At 43.6% G+C, this 16,615-nt stretch overlaps 1 protein-coding gene across 1 annotated transcript; it reads right to left on the bottom strand.

The window, feature by feature from the left end:
* Positions 1–7,707: 7,707 nt before the first annotated feature.
* Positions 7,708–15,331, bottom strand: Gins3 (GINS complex subunit 3). The gene is made up of 3 exons (XM_046435292.2): positions 14,964–15,331; positions 11,858–12,091; positions 7,708–9,258 (listed from the first exon to the last, which is right to left on the bottom strand). Exons 1-3 carry the CDS (start codon positions 15,147–15,149, stop codon positions 9,028–9,030), a joined length of 651 nt encoding a protein of 216 aa, XP_046291248.1. The 5' UTR covers positions 15,150–15,331; the 3' UTR covers positions 7,708–9,027.
* Positions 15,332–16,615: the final 1,284 nt, after the last annotated feature.

Genomic DNA, 16,615 nt, shown 5'->3' with positions numbered 1-16,615 from the left:
AGAACAGAATATATAAGAGCCAACAAACACAGAAGGCTTGGGTGTAAGAGGGCATCTAAGGAGACTGGAAGGAAACCACCTGCTGTTGACAGTGTTACCACCAACTAGGAGCTAGGAGCTGCATGTGGTAGGTGATGATGAAGAAGACTGAATTTTTTATCTTTTGCAAGGTTGGGGATAGAACCCAGGGCCTCATGCATGCTGGGCAAGCACTCTATCACCGAGCTCCCTTCATTCCCAGCTGGGACTTTGTTTGGTTCTGGATTATTTGAATCTTTCATAAGTCTGTGTAAGCATGTGTCATTTACGTGATCTTTAAAAGTACACACTGAAAGAATTCCCCACGCAAAGACACTTCGCCGGGAGAATTCCAATTTTATTGCAAAAAGCTGTGTGCTTATATAGAACTAAGGGGGAGATGGTAGGGCTTAGATAAATGGCAGGCAACCTGTTTATTGGCAAGTTCTTCCAGATATCAGCTCTGGAGCCCAGGAATTAGTTCTCACTGGAGCTAAGGTTCCCCGCCAGCGAGATTTGAAATTGGCGCCGGCGGAAGAGTTCACACGGGTGGGAACTTTTCGCGCCACTGCAGAAAAGAAGAAGGTAGGAAGAAGAGGTGCTTAGGCGCCATGTTGGGGTTTTTTCTCTGGGGTATGGCTGCCGTTTATACTTTTCCCAACACACACTACAAATATAAACGAGTTTTAAAATAAAACAGCTACCTTTAGGGCCAGAGTGTAGCTCAGTAGTAGAGCACATGCTTAGCACAAATGAGGCCCTGATTTTGATTCTCAGCGCGCGCACACACACGGCACACACACACGCACACACACACACACCAAAAGACCTAACAAGAACAATTTTAGAGCAGAAAGTTTTGTTGGGGGCTCACAATTTCTGAGGTCTCAGCCCATAGATAGCTGACTCCATTCCTTTGGCCTGAGGTGAGGCAGAGCATCATGGTGGAAGGATGTGGTGGAGGAAGGCAGCTCCTCAGCACCAGCCCCGGGAAGCAGAGACAAAACATACTCCCCAAAGCATGTCCCCAAAGACTCACCTCCTCCAGCCACACCCTACCAGCCTGCAGTTACCACCCAGCTAATCCCTATCAGAGGGGATATCCCATTTATGTTTTGAAGATTCAAATTGGTTTGAGAAGCAGCTCATGGACTCCATCAATCACATCACATAGGGAAGCAGAACCCACAGTTCCCCCTACCCTAAACTTTTACTGCCCTCAGTGATTGGGGGATATGATTTGAGCTCTTTTCTCCTGGATCTGAGATAGAGAAGCTGTAATTGATAGCTTCCTGCTGCTTTTTGTTGAGGTCTCCAATACTGAATCCATAAGCTCATCTTCTTAACATAATTCTCAACAGGGCCCTGATGCATGAAGGAGACCACCGGAGACCTGTGGAACAGAACTCGAGCTGCATCTCTGGTTGCAAAAAAATAGGGAACTGAACGCCTATTTGGGTTCTATTTTTATTAAAACCCCATTAACTTGTTTCTATCAGAGCAATTAAAGTGTCGAGGCCTGAGGCTCTGCACAGCTGTGGAGGCGGCTTTATTGTGAGCGCTGTTCTCCAGCGGAGAACTTTCTTTTCAAAAGGACCCCTGGGGGTTGGCGGCAGGCTTATTCTCAGCCCCAAGGTGGGTTTTCTTTGCAGATAATTTGGTCACATCCTCTGCAGCTGGTCTTAAGTTAGCTGAGGCTGAAGATAAGCTCATTGCCCTTCTCCTTTTCTTTCTTGTATAAACTCAAAAGCACTTAAAGGCTGCTAACCTGCTGCAGCAAATGTAAATTCTTTTCACACCTTACCCAGGGCACAAGGAGGCCAAGTGTGAAGTTTCACTGAGTGGAGCTCAGAGGAGTCGCAGAGTCGCACTGCTGTCTCTACTTTTACACCTTGGAGTCAGCTAAATCCAAGTGAGTCAGGCCCTGTCCTTGCTCAGAGCCAGGGTGGGCGTGACCAGATGTCCTCCTGCCCCACAAACCCATGCATCTTAACACCAAGGCACATTCTGGAACTGGGAAGCTTGCAATTGGGGGTGTAATGTAGCAACTACCTTGTGCTTTGTGCTCTGGGGATTCAGCAGGTCTGGGGTGTGGTTCTAATATTCATAGGTGGGGCTGGTCTGGGGACCATATTTTGAGAACTCGTGTAGGTTTTTGTTTCAATGCTGTTATTACCCTGGAGGCTGTCTCTGGTAGGCACACTCTGATTTGGAAAGGTGACCCTGCCATTGGCTCTCAAGGACATCAGTATGGCTTCTGCTAGGCTCCTGCTTCTGATGATCTCATAGCATGGCTCCAAGTGTAGGGCTCAGTCTTCCACATTCATCCCCCAGGGAATCTAGTCTCATCTGTCAGTCTCGTCCAAACTCCTGCTACCCAGGTCGGCTCTCAGTCCTGAGAACAGGCGAAGCCACAGACCTCTCACCTTTTCCTGCCCTAGGATGTTGGCCCTGGCCACTCTCACTGTCGGGAACCACGTCCTCTTCAGCCAGCCAGCTCTGCATCCCTCCTCAGAGAAACCTTACCTGAACTCGCCATTTAAAGAAGGTCCCCCAACTGTTCCCCTTCACACGCCCTTTAATTCATTTCGCACATCCTTTGGCAATCCAGTTTCCCATCTGTCTCACCCTATAGAATGTAAACTGCACCAGGGAAGGGGGATGCCCGGCCATTCCACCCCTCACAGTGGGCCCCACCCAGGTGCTGGCACAGGGTAGATCCTCCTGGAGGGCCGCTGGAGGATTCAGTGAATGGGATTAGTCTGTGCTCCCAGTGAAGTCCACAGAAGAGGCTGGTGCCCTGCAGGGCTCTGCTTCCTGCCACCATCTCTTCTTCCAGGCCAACCGTCAGTCATTCCTCATTTGTTTTGGGCAAGGCAGAAAGCAGGGAGGTAGAGGGAGGCAGAGGAGGGCTGGCAACAGCCGGAGTTGCAGATTAGACACATTCAATCAAACCCAGAGGGCTGCTCAGTGTTCTGCCAATTGAGATACCCAGATTAAACAGGCCAAGGCCCCTGAGGCAAAATGCCATGCAAAAGAACTTCAGAAATAGCAACCTGCAATCTCAGGAATGAGCATGAATTGACAATGGCATGAACTGTGTTTTGAAACAAAAAGTGGAGTCCTATTTATATAGCAGATAATGGGTATGTGACATAGGCATAGCTTGGGCCAATTTTTCCAAAGGAGACACTTAGGAGTGGTGTCATGATTTTTTTGGTAGAAGGACCAAGACCGAATCGAAAGGGTGTCTGGGAAAGGGCTGCCCTGGGCCTGGCTCTGCTGCTAACTGCACAATATAGTGGGGTAGGCGAGAGCTTGACCTTCAGAATTGGCCTGACCTGGGTACAGCACTGGTTATGGTGTGACTTTGACACTTATTTAACTTCACTGACTCTCTTTCTCTAAAAACAGGGGTAACAGTGATTTACCTCTCAGGGTTGTTGTGAAGATTAAATGAGATAATATAAAGTTGTTATCCTAACACCTGGAATAGAAGGAGCTCTCAATAAACAACTATTACTAGTAACACTGTGTATGGGAAGTCACATTAACTCTTTGTGCCTATTTTTTCTTTCCTTCTTTTGTAAAAGATAGGTTTAATAACTTTTCTATTCATCAAAAAATACTACAAGGCCAGGAATGGTGGCGCACACCTGTAATCCCAGCAGCTCAGGAGGCTGAGGCAGGCAGATGGAGAGTTCAAAGCCAATCTCAGAAAAAGCAAGGTGCTAAGCAACTCAGTGAGGCCCTGTCTCTAAATAATATACAAAATAGGGCTGGGGATGTGGCTCAGTGGTCGAATGCCCCTGAATTCAATCCCCAGTATCCCACCCCCCAAAATCATAACCAGTCTATGGAAATAACAGTATTTCAGTGGAGCGAGGTTTTCAATTTTTTTATTGGTTTCATTTTTTAAAGTCTTAAAAGTTGGAGAACAACTTGATCCTCACTCTGGCGGTACACCAACAGGATACATCATGCTCTGTGGCTCCCTCTCCCTCTATCAAATCTTTAGAGTGATCCAGAAATTCAGCTGATTGGATCCTCTGAAATGTTGATCAAGTTCAGAGCTGGCTTTAAACCTAAGAAAATATTTCCCGGACTGCTCAATTATTTTGGGAAAAAAAAAAAAAGCACATTATTTAATATTTACCTGGAATCTTGGATTAAGAAATTAAGAGTGTCTACACAGTGCTAAATTAGAAAATGACAGTGTCCTTTGAAACAGTTTTTAAAATGTTCTGCTCCTGAACAAAGAGATAGCAGAGTGCCAGGCCCTCTTGGACCCATTAAGATAAGGCCACTCTCTGGGAACAACTATTGCTATTTCTCTCCTCCAGTGCCTCTGGCAATGTGGCTCTGAAGATTGGGTTCTCTCTGCAGTCTTTCTTTGAGCCCCAAACAAATTTCTACCATCCTTTTTCTTCAATAATCACACTCTCTATCTCTTGCCTGCCTCCTTCCTGTATTGAACAGAATCCATATTCCTTAGCTCCTCATTTGCTTTTTTCTTGTGCCCAAAGGAGAAAATGCTCTTGGGGAAGAGTTTTAGTTGTACAAAGGGAGACATGCAAGTCATGTGGAAGTCAATAATCTTCCTTCTCAAGGGTAAAATGGCAGAAAATGTCATAAAGATTTTTTTTTTTTTCTGGGTAATTAGCCATCCATGGGCGTTTGCAAGATGAGCTGGATCTCTGCTCCCCTATGAATTCTGAAACACACGCAGTTCCCAGGCACTATTTTCAGAGCTGTGCTGACACTTGTTAATAATGTTGTATATAAAAATCGTGCTCATTTTAAACTCATTTAGACACAAAGAAAATTAACTACCGGGTGCCAGAGGGAAAGAGGGAGACAATCAAGTTACTGTTATGAGATGGGGGAACGGGAATGAGATGCTAAGTTTTAAGTAGAGTCCAAGAAGTCCTTTTCTATTAGATGCAAATACTAGGGAAAAAGTGAATTGAGGTGACAAACACCTTCTCTCCCTTCCAGATGAGTTTACCAGCAACTTGATCCTATGCAATCTCTGACAGGCCCTGAGCTGGCCCTCGGTACTCACCCCAGAGCAACGAAGCCCCCCAAGCTGAACTTCTGAAATGGAGCCAAGACCTTGATAGTGAATTCCTTTAAAAATTGACTGCCCATTAAGTGCACTGTGGGATTTTGGATTGCATTCTGAAACAGGAAAGGACATTATTATTATTATTAGTGGACAACATGGGGTGAGGTCTGCATTAAGTCTGTGCTTTTAGTTCACGTCTTGTACCAATCTTAGTTTTGATAAATGTACCAGGATTATGGAAGATGTGAGAGAAAGCTGGGTGAAGGAAATATGGGAACTCGATTCCATCTTAACAACTGTCCATAAATCTAAAATTATTTCCACATAAAGAGTTTAATGGAATGACATCCCTTTAGTTCATCTGATTCTGATCTTAGAAAAGCAGGCACTGAAAGGAGACCTCTGCTTCTGCGGGTGGTCCCATTTCACCTTTCCCCGGACCACAAGGCGGACACCAGGTTAGTGTAGCTGGGAGGGAGGATGCTTCTATCCTAGGATAAGGCTGCTGCTGGGCTAGTGACTGTGTCTGGTTGCATCGAGCTTCCTCTGATTAACTAGCATAAGTCTGGAAAAAGTCACAAGACCAAGCTCAAACCAAAACAGGCCTGGCCTGTCACCTGTGATTGTTATTTGCTTTCAATAAGAGGGTGAACTCTACATTCTCAGACTTGGCCCTTGATTCAGTATACATTTTATTCTCTGCTCTTCAGGACGGGAGATTTCAAGCTGTTCAGAAGGGTAATAGTAAATCTTAGTAAATAAAATTCCAACTTTTAGACATCTTTCTTTAGGGTTAGAGCATTTAATTGTCTTAATTGTTCCCATGGGAATGCGGCATTAAAATTTTAAGTCTAACTTTGCCAGATCATAATGATTTTTATAGTTAAGTATATATCCTACATTTTGTTCCACAAGTTTCTTGAAGCATAGATTTTCCTCTTAAATACATAAATATCTACTTTGGGAAACACATCTGACCTCTTTTACTAAGATCTGTCTACAATATAATATTTTTACCTAAACACAACTGTTTCAAGCATAAACATAAAGCAGCTCTTTTGGGGTTTCAGGATGGTGAAACAGAAGAGATTCAGAGTGTACCTGACCTTGAGTTCTGCATTCCAATTTTAATACTTCACACAGTATTCCAGAAACATCTTAGGGCCAGGGTGCTGGAAGCCTAATGAGAAGCCCTGTAAGGTGTTCAAAATTCTCTTAGGGAGATGGAATTTGTTTTTAATACCTTTATTTCTATTTATTTTTATGTGGTGCTGAGGATCAAACCCAGGCCCTCCCATGTGCTAGGCGAGTACTCTACCACTGAGCCACAACCCCAGCCCCAGAGGTGGAATTTTAACTTAAGAAACAAATGATCTCTGCTATTGAAGCAGTAAGAAAAGTGATCTCAGACCACTAGGGTCAGGACAAATAGTGCCATCTCTGCCAAGCTGGGGCAGGTGCTGAAGTCAAAACATCAAACAGGTGGTTGGTTACAAGTCTGGGTCTGGAGGGAGAGCCGAGCTGGCAATCCAAGCTTGGGAGTCAACAGCATTCAGACGGTGATCCAAGGATCATGCCTGAAGCTGCCCAGAGTTCAGAGGTCAAGGAGAACAGGAGAAATCCAAAGGGAAGACCAAGCCTAGCCCAGCTTTTCCCTGCAGGCCAGATTGTCCCTAGGAAAAACCTGCACACAGGTTGTGTCTACAATTAAGGCCACAGCTGTCTGGGAACAGAGCCCTTAAGGGGAAAGGGCACACATGTACTCCCTGGATTTCAGCAGAAATTTGGTAGCTGATTCAAATTATACTCTTTTTGGGGAAAAAAAAAAATCACCTTCTTGAAGGATGCCAATAAAACTGACTTGGGGAGTGTTGAGAGCCACAGCGGAGTGGAAATGGCCCCTGGCATTTTGCCAGAAGTAATGGTTGAGAGCCATTAGGATGATGCTAGGTTGATTCAATTGCATATAGACCCCTGCTGTCCGCCTGGGGCACCCGCTACTTTGCAGTTCTCTCAGGGATTTCCTGGGGAGTTCGCATTGGTTGGGGAAGTTCTGGTGGAGGGAGTTCCAGTTGGTGTGGTGTGCCGAGGAGCCGCGTGGGCGGCATTCGGGAGAGTGCGTGGAGTGCTGTTGGAGTTCAGGCAATAAAGTTTCCTGTTTGAACATACAAGTGCTTTGTGGCGGCTGGGTGATTTGTGCCCAGCCAGACTGCGGCAGGGGAAAATTACCAGGAAGAGAGCTAATCTGACAAGTTTGCAGGCAGATGTGCAACAAAAATGGGCACAAAAGTTACATGTGATGTAATTTGTGCAAAATTTAAAATGGAATAAATTCCGTATATGCATGCCCTCATATTTTTAGCATGTAGCCCGTTTTTTTTTTTTTTTTTTTTTTTTTAAAGAAAGGGGTAAAAATGGCAGCAGCTTTAGGATTGTCTTTAAATACAAAGCTGTCTGTGATAATGATGCCAAAAGCAGAGTGAAAGGCTCTTCTCTGAACCGCTTCTGGGGCCCTAACTACTATACTTGGTGCACTAGCAGTGGAACTTGTCTTCTTAGGAAACGCACGTTCTGACAGATAACATACCTCCTATTTAGAGGATGTACAAACAAAAGAGCAGTTGCTAAAACATGGGTTTATTTGGGCATTATTGTCAAATATGATCAAAGGCAAAATTCTCGGGTTACTTTGCTGATCATGTGTAGCACCAGTGACAGAAATAGCACTCGTACAGAATGTATTCACAGGCAAAGCTGATCACTTATTTAGCACCAAAGTCAAATTGTAAAAACATCAATTCCATCTTAAAACAGGCATTTAAAAAAACACTTGTCATTCTAAATTTGCATCAAGATATTTGCACAATCTGGATACCCAAATTCCTTTAAAACATCCAATAATAAGGACAGTGTTCATTAGTGGTGGGAGACTAGAAAGGGAGCAGTGGTGTGGAGAAAACTGCCCACTGGACAGTCCAATGGGTCCCGGGAAATTCTGTTTCCTACTCAGCCTGAGTTCCTCCTGGCTCTCCCAGGAAGAGTTTCAAGCTTGCTTAAACAGTTCCCCTTAAATGGCCGGGGATCCTCCACTTAATAATGTAGCAAAAACAACTTGCCCCTTAACCTTTGCCATGTTTTTTAAACAGGGGTCTTTACAATCTGCAATCTTCTGGTCCCGATTTCCAGATGTAACAAAGGCTGGTCAACTCCCTGACAGCCTTTCTGGACAGGAATGGAATAAGTGCACGGGTGCTCCAAAGATCAGAGACAAACACGAGCTCAGTTTAACTATGTCCCCTCTAGCTTGGCAGCAGAGTGATGATTTCAGTCCATAAAGCCCCGATACCAGAGGACAAAAACAACACCTTCTCTTCTCTGCTGTGCCATTCACCTGTCTTCCCCTTTTGCTCTCTACTGGGTGACTGTTTTGGAAATTGGGCTAATTCCCTGCAGGCAGGCAGCAGGAGATATTTACGAGTTGGGCCAACATCATGGGGGTGCTATCTTTTGTTCAACCATGAGGAAGACGAGGCAAATACACTCAAGAGAACATGATGTGAACAGGCAAAGATGACCCACTTTGTACCTGCCCTTTGCAGCTAGTGAAAAGGACATCTCATGCTGCCCAAACTCCCCAACACAAGAAATCCCAGCTCCAACTTGACTGTGATGTATGTCATTGATCCTTATTTAGCACAGACTTTGATTTCTCTTTGGCTATGTATTCTTGGGTCAAAAGGCCCAGGCTGGGTGGGACAGGCCTGGAGGACACACAGGGCCAGGGCATCCTTTCCCAACCAGTTAATCCTGACTCCTGAAACTACTGCAGGATGTATGTTATGAAACGGGATACAATCTGATCCTGTACAAGGTCAGCTAGATCTTATCAAGGACATAAACGAGATAAATCCACCAATAACAATCCTGGGTTCTTCTGGCCTTCAGTCTTCCATGTTGGTGAATTTTCTCTTCTTATAATTCTGAACAAGGCTAGAAGCTGTGATCTGAGAAGCCTGTCCCTTCTCCCAACACTGGAAGTCATTCAGTCCCTTCTGGCCTGTTTGAAATAAGCCCCTCTCCATCTCATCTAGCTTGGCTACCAGTGCCGAAGTGTCTTCGTTGTAAGCATTCTGGGAGGAGTCCATGATGCGGCGAAAACGTCCAATAAACGTCTGCAGAAGAAGTGAACAGGGGAAATCAGGGTTGATCTCACATCCCATAAAACCAGATCCATTTTTATCCTGGAATGTTTGTATGGCATGAAAGAATTTGTTTTCGGACTCAGAAAGAGGCCTGAGTGCTGTCTACCACTCAAATAAGCTACTGCACATTATCAAGCCTTGATTTCCTCAACTGTGAAATGGATTATTGGGAAGATTGTTATGAAAACCAATGAAGTGGGCAGAGAGAGAAGAGGGGAGGGGAGGGGAGGGGAGGGGGGATAGTAGAGGATAGGAAAGGCAGCAGAACACAACAGACACTAGTATGGCAATATGTAAATCAATGGATGTGTAACTGATGTAATTCTGCAATCTGTATATGGGGTAAAAATGGGAGCTCATAACCCACTTGAATCAAAGTGTGAAATATGATATATCAAGAACTATGTAATGTTTTGAACAGCCAACAATAAAAAATTAAAAAAAAAAAAAAAGAAAACCAATGAAGTAATATCTGCAAAGCACCCAGCTTTTCAAAAAGCATTACTCAGCCCGGTTTGGTGGTGCACGCCTATAATCCCAGAAGCTCAGGAGAATGAGGCAGGAAGATTGCATGTTCAAAGCCAGCCTCAGCAAAATAGCGAGGTCCTAAGCAATTTAACAAGACCCTGTCCCCCCAAAATTAAAAAAGAATTAAAAAAGGGCTAGCTTGTGGCTCACTGATTAAGAACTCCTGGGTTCAATGCCTGGTACCAAAAAAGGAGCATTACTCATAATTGTCATTGTTAACAAAGGCTCTAATAATGTACTGCAGTCACATGCCAACAGCTTTCAACTGCAAGCTTTTTTAATTGAATGTGGTTTCTTTTTTTTTTTAATATTTTTTTAAAGTTATACATGGACACAATATTTTTATTTTATTTATTTATTTTTTTAAATGTGGTGCTGAGGATCAAACCCAGTGCCTCACATGTGCGAACGAGGCAAGCGCTCTGCCAATGAGCCACAACCCAGCCCTGAATGTGGTTTCTATCATTCTCGGTCTGAAATCAGGATGGAGACCCCTGCGCTCTAGCGGTGTCATTTTAAATTGGGCTCTGAGCGCAAACCACAAGTCCCTGCTCCAGTTTCTTCAACTGTGTCAGGGTGAAGTCACCCTATCTATAAGCAATTCTAAAGCACTTAAAAGTAATAATGGGAAAAGAAAACACCCAGCTCACTAAAGAAAGGTAAGACTCCAATTTAAGCACATGTCCTGGAAACACTGTAAGACAAATGGATTTTCCTTGTTTTTATCTTTCTGCTCAAAAGAATTTCATAAGCTTGAGTTCAAGCTTATAGTCTCTATGTAGACTTCCTTTTTCTGAATGGACAGCAACGTTTTTCTTTACTATTTACATTAAAAGTAGGACTAGTACCTGGTGGGTCAAAGAACCCTTAAGCCTGATGGAGGATGTCAGCATAGCCCAGGGAGCAAACCTGTCTTGAGTTAACAGCTCTCATAAAAATAAAACTGAGAAAGTAAACTCTTTCAACTGCTTATATCCCAACAGGTAGAAAGGATGTTTCTTCTAATATTAACAGAAAAAATAATAAAATTATGAAGGGTTAAAATAAACTATGAAGAATGATAATATACACAACATGGTTTTGTTCATGAAAAATAGCATAGTTACTATTTACTGCATGTGTTAAATGGTACTACATGGTACTATTATTAATCTCCAGAACTGATGCTTGGAGAGGTCATGTCATTTGACCAAGTCACACAATTAGTTCATGGTAGAGCCAAGTCCTAGCCACAGAACAACGGAAAGGAATAAATAACCAAGTCATTCAAGTATTTCCACTAGAAACCCCTAGACCAGACCTACAACTGGGCTGGAACCGTGTATCTAAGTGCTTGTAACTCACCAGTACCTTTTCCTCATTCCCTGGATTTGCTGTTAGTTCCAATTCTTAGCAAACATCAAGTGTAATTGAAAAGCCATGTTTTAAAAAATTATAGTTAGGAGGAAATTCTGGAGTTCTATTACACAGTAGGGTGACTACAGATAATAATAATGAATTATACATTTCAAAAAGCTAAAAGACATAATTTTTTTTTGGGGGGGGGCATGTACCAGGGATTGAACTCAGGCACTGAACCACTAAGCCACATCCCCAGTTCTATTTTGTATTTTATTTAGAGATAGAGTCTCACAGAGTTGCTCAGCACCTTGCTTTTGCTGAGGCTGGCTTTGAACTCGCGATCCTCCTGTCTCACCCTCCTGAACTGCTGGGATCACAGAAAAAAATCTTACTGTAAAGAATGATACATGTTACAGGAGACAGGTATATTTAATCTGATTTAAACATTATTTAACTTACAAATCTCAGAATATCATGTCACCCCATTAATAAGTATGATTTTTATATTTTTATGCATCAGTTAAAAACAAATTTAAGAAATAAACTCATACACACACACACACACACAAACACACACGGCAGATACGGTGTAATTACAGGCCAACGTGGAATAATAACAAACTAAAGTAACATTTGGTGGCTGCCTTGGCTGGCTCCTGAGACCAGTGTAGCACCTTAGGCCTTCATACCAGTTATTTACCTGCAGAAGAGACTGAGAAATATCTGCATTCTCAGGACTGTCAAAATGCAGGAGTTGGGAACCAAATCCATAGAAATGAGGCCCCATTTTGTGGAGGTCTACCACATTGGCGTCTGCACTAAACACTGTCCTCCAGGCCTGTTGGTAGATCTTGGGAAGTTCCACAGAAAGGATGCGCCTCTTGTTGTCAAAAAGTCCTTTTGCCAGCCACAAGGGGAGTTCAATCTTCGAGCCCTGCATCAGACAAGAGGTAGATTTTAAAAACAAATGTCTGACAAAACAAACAAACAAACAAACAAACATAGCACCTGGGTGACACTGTGTGTTCTCTTTGGGGTGACTGTCATATGCAGAAAACCTGGTTGTGAATGAAGAAATGAACTGTGCGGGTTGAAGTCTCATCTATTTTTATTAAATTTATTTACTTATTTGTGGTACTGGTGACTGAACCCAGGAACACTCTACCTCTGAGCTACATCCCCAGTCCTTTTTATTTTACTTTATTTATTTTTTTCAGGGGGTGGGGGGTGCTGAGGATTGAACCCAGAACCTTGTGCACGCAAGGCAAGCACTCTACCAACTGAGCTATAACCCCAGCTCCTTTTTATTTTATTTTGACAAGGTCTTGCTAAGTTGCCCAGGCTGGCCTTTAACTTGTAATCCTCCTGGTAGCTGGGATTACAGGCATGAGCCACTATACCTGGTCCTTTCTTCTAGCTTTTTAAACATGTACATTATATATCATTATTTATAGTCACCCTACTATGTAATAGCACACAAGCACTTCCTACCGTTATCTAACTAGAATTTAGTACTCACTAATCAAGTTCTCCCCAGCCTTACCTCCCCATCCTTTTTTTTAGCTTCTGGTAACCACCATTCTATTCTCAACTTCTATGAGATCAACTTGAGTTTTAAGAGAAATCTCATTAAAAAAAAAAAAAAAAAAAATCAAAAATTTTTTTAAAGGAAGCAACACAAACATAAAACTCTTACAAGGGAGAACTGCAGAAAGTGCCCCTAGGTTCAATGCTTAGTACCAAACAAACAGCTTTGAGAAGGTGGGTGGTGTAAGCAGAGCTTCTGACAAAATACCACAGGCTGAAGACACATTTGTGTCTGAGTTCAAGTCTGCTAAAGCAGCCAGGATAGAGGGGCCAAGAGCAACTCCAAACATTTGGCACCAAATATCAGGGTAATCAGACACCAACTTTAAAATAGGACTTAAAAATCAAATGGAGGGCTGGGGTTGTAGCTCAGTGGTAGAGTGCTTGCCTTGCATGAGTGAGGCCCTGGATTCTGTGCTCAGCACCACATAAAAATAAATAAATAAAATAAAGATATTGTGTCCATCTACAACTAAAAAAAAAATATTAAAAAATCATCAAATGCAAGTTCCATGCAGGAAAAATACAGATGACAAAGAGCACAACACACACAAAAAATACGGTGAGAAAAAAGAAAAAGAAAAAAAAAATCTAATATGCAAGTAATTTGAATCCCAGAAGGGAAGGGTCAATAGGGAAGGTAAAAATAAACACAAGCATATCAATAATTAAATGTAAATGGATTAAATACATCAATTAAAAATTGCCAAATTCAATGAAAAGACCTAACTACATGCTTAGAAGAGACATGCCTTAAATATAAAGACACAGAAATGTTGAAAACAGGACAGAAAAAATGTCATGCAAACACTAACCATAGGCAGCAGCAGGCAAGGCAGTGGTGCATGCCTGTAATCCCAGCAAGTGAGGCCAGGAGGACCACAAGTTCAACGTCAGCCTCAGCAACTTAGAGACGCCCTAAGCAATTCTGAGAGCTAAGGATGTAGCTCAGTGGTAAAGTGCCCCTGGGTTCAATGTGTAGTACCAAACAAACAACAACAACAAAAAAAAACCAAGTAAAATCTCAAAGTTGTTACTGCTAAGAAGGAGCCTAAGAAGACATGATTATTAAATGCAATGTGGTACTACAGATAGAAACCTGGAATAGAAAAAGGGCATTAGGTTAAAAACTAAGTAAATATGAATAAAGTTATGGCAGCATATCTCCATGTTTACCAGTTAGCACAATAAGCACAATGTACTGTATGGGATGTCAATAATGTCTGCATTTTTACAAATCACAAAGATGAGTTTAAGAATATCATTTAAAAGTATGAAGGTTGGGCTGGGGTTGTGGCTCAGTGGTAGAGTGCTTGCCTAACATGTGTGAGGCACTGGGTTCAATCCTTGGCACCACATAAAAATAGAGAAATAAAGATATTAAAAATATAGAGAGGTGAATTTTGAAGACATCACTAAAATGTACACAGGCCCTATGTGGGAAAGCAAAGTAGATATATAATATATATCTATAATATATATATATATAGTATATATTATATATGTAATATATAATATATATAAGATATATAGTTACTATTTCATTTATATATTATTTCATATATAGTTACTATATATATCTTATATGATATATATATATATATATATATATATATATGTATATATACACACACACACACACACATATATTTACTATTTCACTTAAAATTTGTGTTACTTTCATAAAAACTAAAACAGCCCAAACAAAAACATCCTTCTAAACAACACAGGTTAAACAGGAAATGAAAAATAACCATTACAAGTCACTGTCCTGGGACGAACCTGGGTGTGCAGCCACAGGGCCCTGGTTGAATCCCAGCTCACCGCTTACTGTAGGGGGGCCCTGGCCGAGTCACCCAACCTTTCTGTTAGGCTGACAACACCATCCTACAAGGTCGGAGGAGGATGACAGGTCACCGACGGAAAAGCTTCCTCCCCCGACCCCGCCCACGCTAGCACCCGGTAAACCTCAGGAGGGGCTGCGGGTGCCATCGGGGGCTCCCACCGGTCCCCCAGCTGGGAGGAGGGGGCCAGTGCGGGTCGGGTCACGTGGTACCCGAGGGTCGGAGGCACGCCCGGCACCCGGCAGCTCCCGTTCCCCCGCGCTGCAGCAGTGCGCGGGGGCCAACGCGACGCGACCCTGACGCGCAGGCGCTCGGCGGGACGGACCCGCAGCGGCGGTTCGCGCGAGGCTCCGGCGGGTCTCCGGCGGCTCTCACCTGGGGCAGCTCGTGGTCCCGGTCCGCGCCCGCGCTCCGCTCCAGGAAGAAAGCGCCCAGGCGAGGTATGGGCGTCTCGGTGCGCACCGGCAGCTTCTCGTGGGACATCAGGATGTCGTCCAAGGAAAGAAAGTTCTCCTCGGGTCCCAGCGCACCCGACTCCACCCGGAAATAAGCTTCGGACATGGCGGCGAGCTGGGCCCCTCGGCTGCACTCGTGTGGTTCGAGGGGGACCAGGAAGAAGGAGAGGCCGAGGACGCTTAGGAATGGTTCGGGTTGAGCAGATCACTGCAGCCGCCTCCCGGATAAAAACTCAACAAAAACTTATTTTCCCGCGCCCGGGGGCGGGCCAGACCCGAGCAGTCGACCAGGGCGGGGCTGCCGCGCCGGGAGCACTGCCCAGGCAGAAGCAATCGACAAAACCTGTGGATTGGTCCCCGAGACCGTGGGGCTGGCGCCGCGGAGGGCGGGCCCCCCGGAAGTTTTCCTGGTGTGGAACTTAGCGTTGGGCATTAAGTAGGTTAGGTGTATTAACTGCATTTTCAACTTGATGATATTTTAAATTTACAGTGGATTTATTGGGCGGTTACTATCATAAATCAAGGGGCATCTGTATTAGATGAAATGTGCTTTACAGAAGTCAGGATGAAATTATTTTTTTGAGTCTTATAAATAACTCATGTTAGCTTCAGGTAATGTTTGCTATCCTTCTGCTAACAATATCCCACCAAATTTAAATAATCCAGTTTCTTCTAAAGTGGTAATGAGAATCCAGGGAAATTACAATCTCAAAAGGGCCTTTTCTCCCCTCAAGAATCATGGAAGTGCTATTTTTCTTTTATGAATACTGCATAAAATCCTGATTACCTGCTCAAAAATGTAATACTACCATCCATACAATTATATACATTCCTTTTCAACAAGGTAAAAAACCACTGATGTTCCTTTGCATGTCAGAGATTCTTTACATAAGAGAACTTCACAGACTGGAATATCATTGCTGCAGTCTTCAAAGACAGAAGAGAACAGGTCAATTTCTGTAAGTCCTTTTTGCAGGAAGAAGGCTCAAGTGCTAAGTGATACCTGGTGGCAGGACCCCAGCCTGCCTCTGTATTCTCAAACCCATAATATGAGATGGACCATGCTGTAGAAGCTGTCACAGTCCCTTCATGTTGAAATATCTCTTCTTGTGTGATATCATTAACAATTATACTGCAGTTGGTCCTCTGTGATATATTGGTACCAAGGCAGAATTGTTCTTGTCCAGCTGTAGTCCAGGTTAGGAATTTACATAGTTCATTTTGCAGCTGGTCAGTCTTGATCATGAAAGATGCACCTGTTGTTGGGTTGACTTTCAGATCAAAACTGTCATCTGCAAACTACCATGCAATATTCCATTCATCTGTACTTGAAGTCTCCAGTGGACACACTTTGGGCTCACTCAGCACCGTGGAGGGGAGCCAAGATGCGGTTATTGGTGCCCTAATTTAGGAGGGAAAGGCCAGTCCAGCAAGAGCATCCCCTTGGGCCCAACCCCTGCAGGCTACACTGAGCTGGCCTCAGAAGCCTGGATGCTGTTGCCATCTTGGGACTATCTTCTGTATTTCGTGACGCTTTGACATCTTGGGGACTGGAGAACCAGAGAGGAATTA

Source organism: Marmota monax, unplaced genomic scaffold (assembly GCF_021218885.2).
Source record: "Marmota monax isolate L192 unplaced genomic scaffold, Marmota_monax_Labrador192_F-V1.1 WCK01_AAM20220418_F8-fsc00024, whole genome shotgun sequence".
NCBI classification, from domain to species: Eukaryota; Metazoa; Chordata; class Mammalia; order Rodentia; family Sciuridae; genus Marmota; species Marmota monax.
The sequence above is the reverse complement of the archived record's forward strand: the minus strand, read 5'-3'. Positions and strand labels throughout refer to the sequence as shown.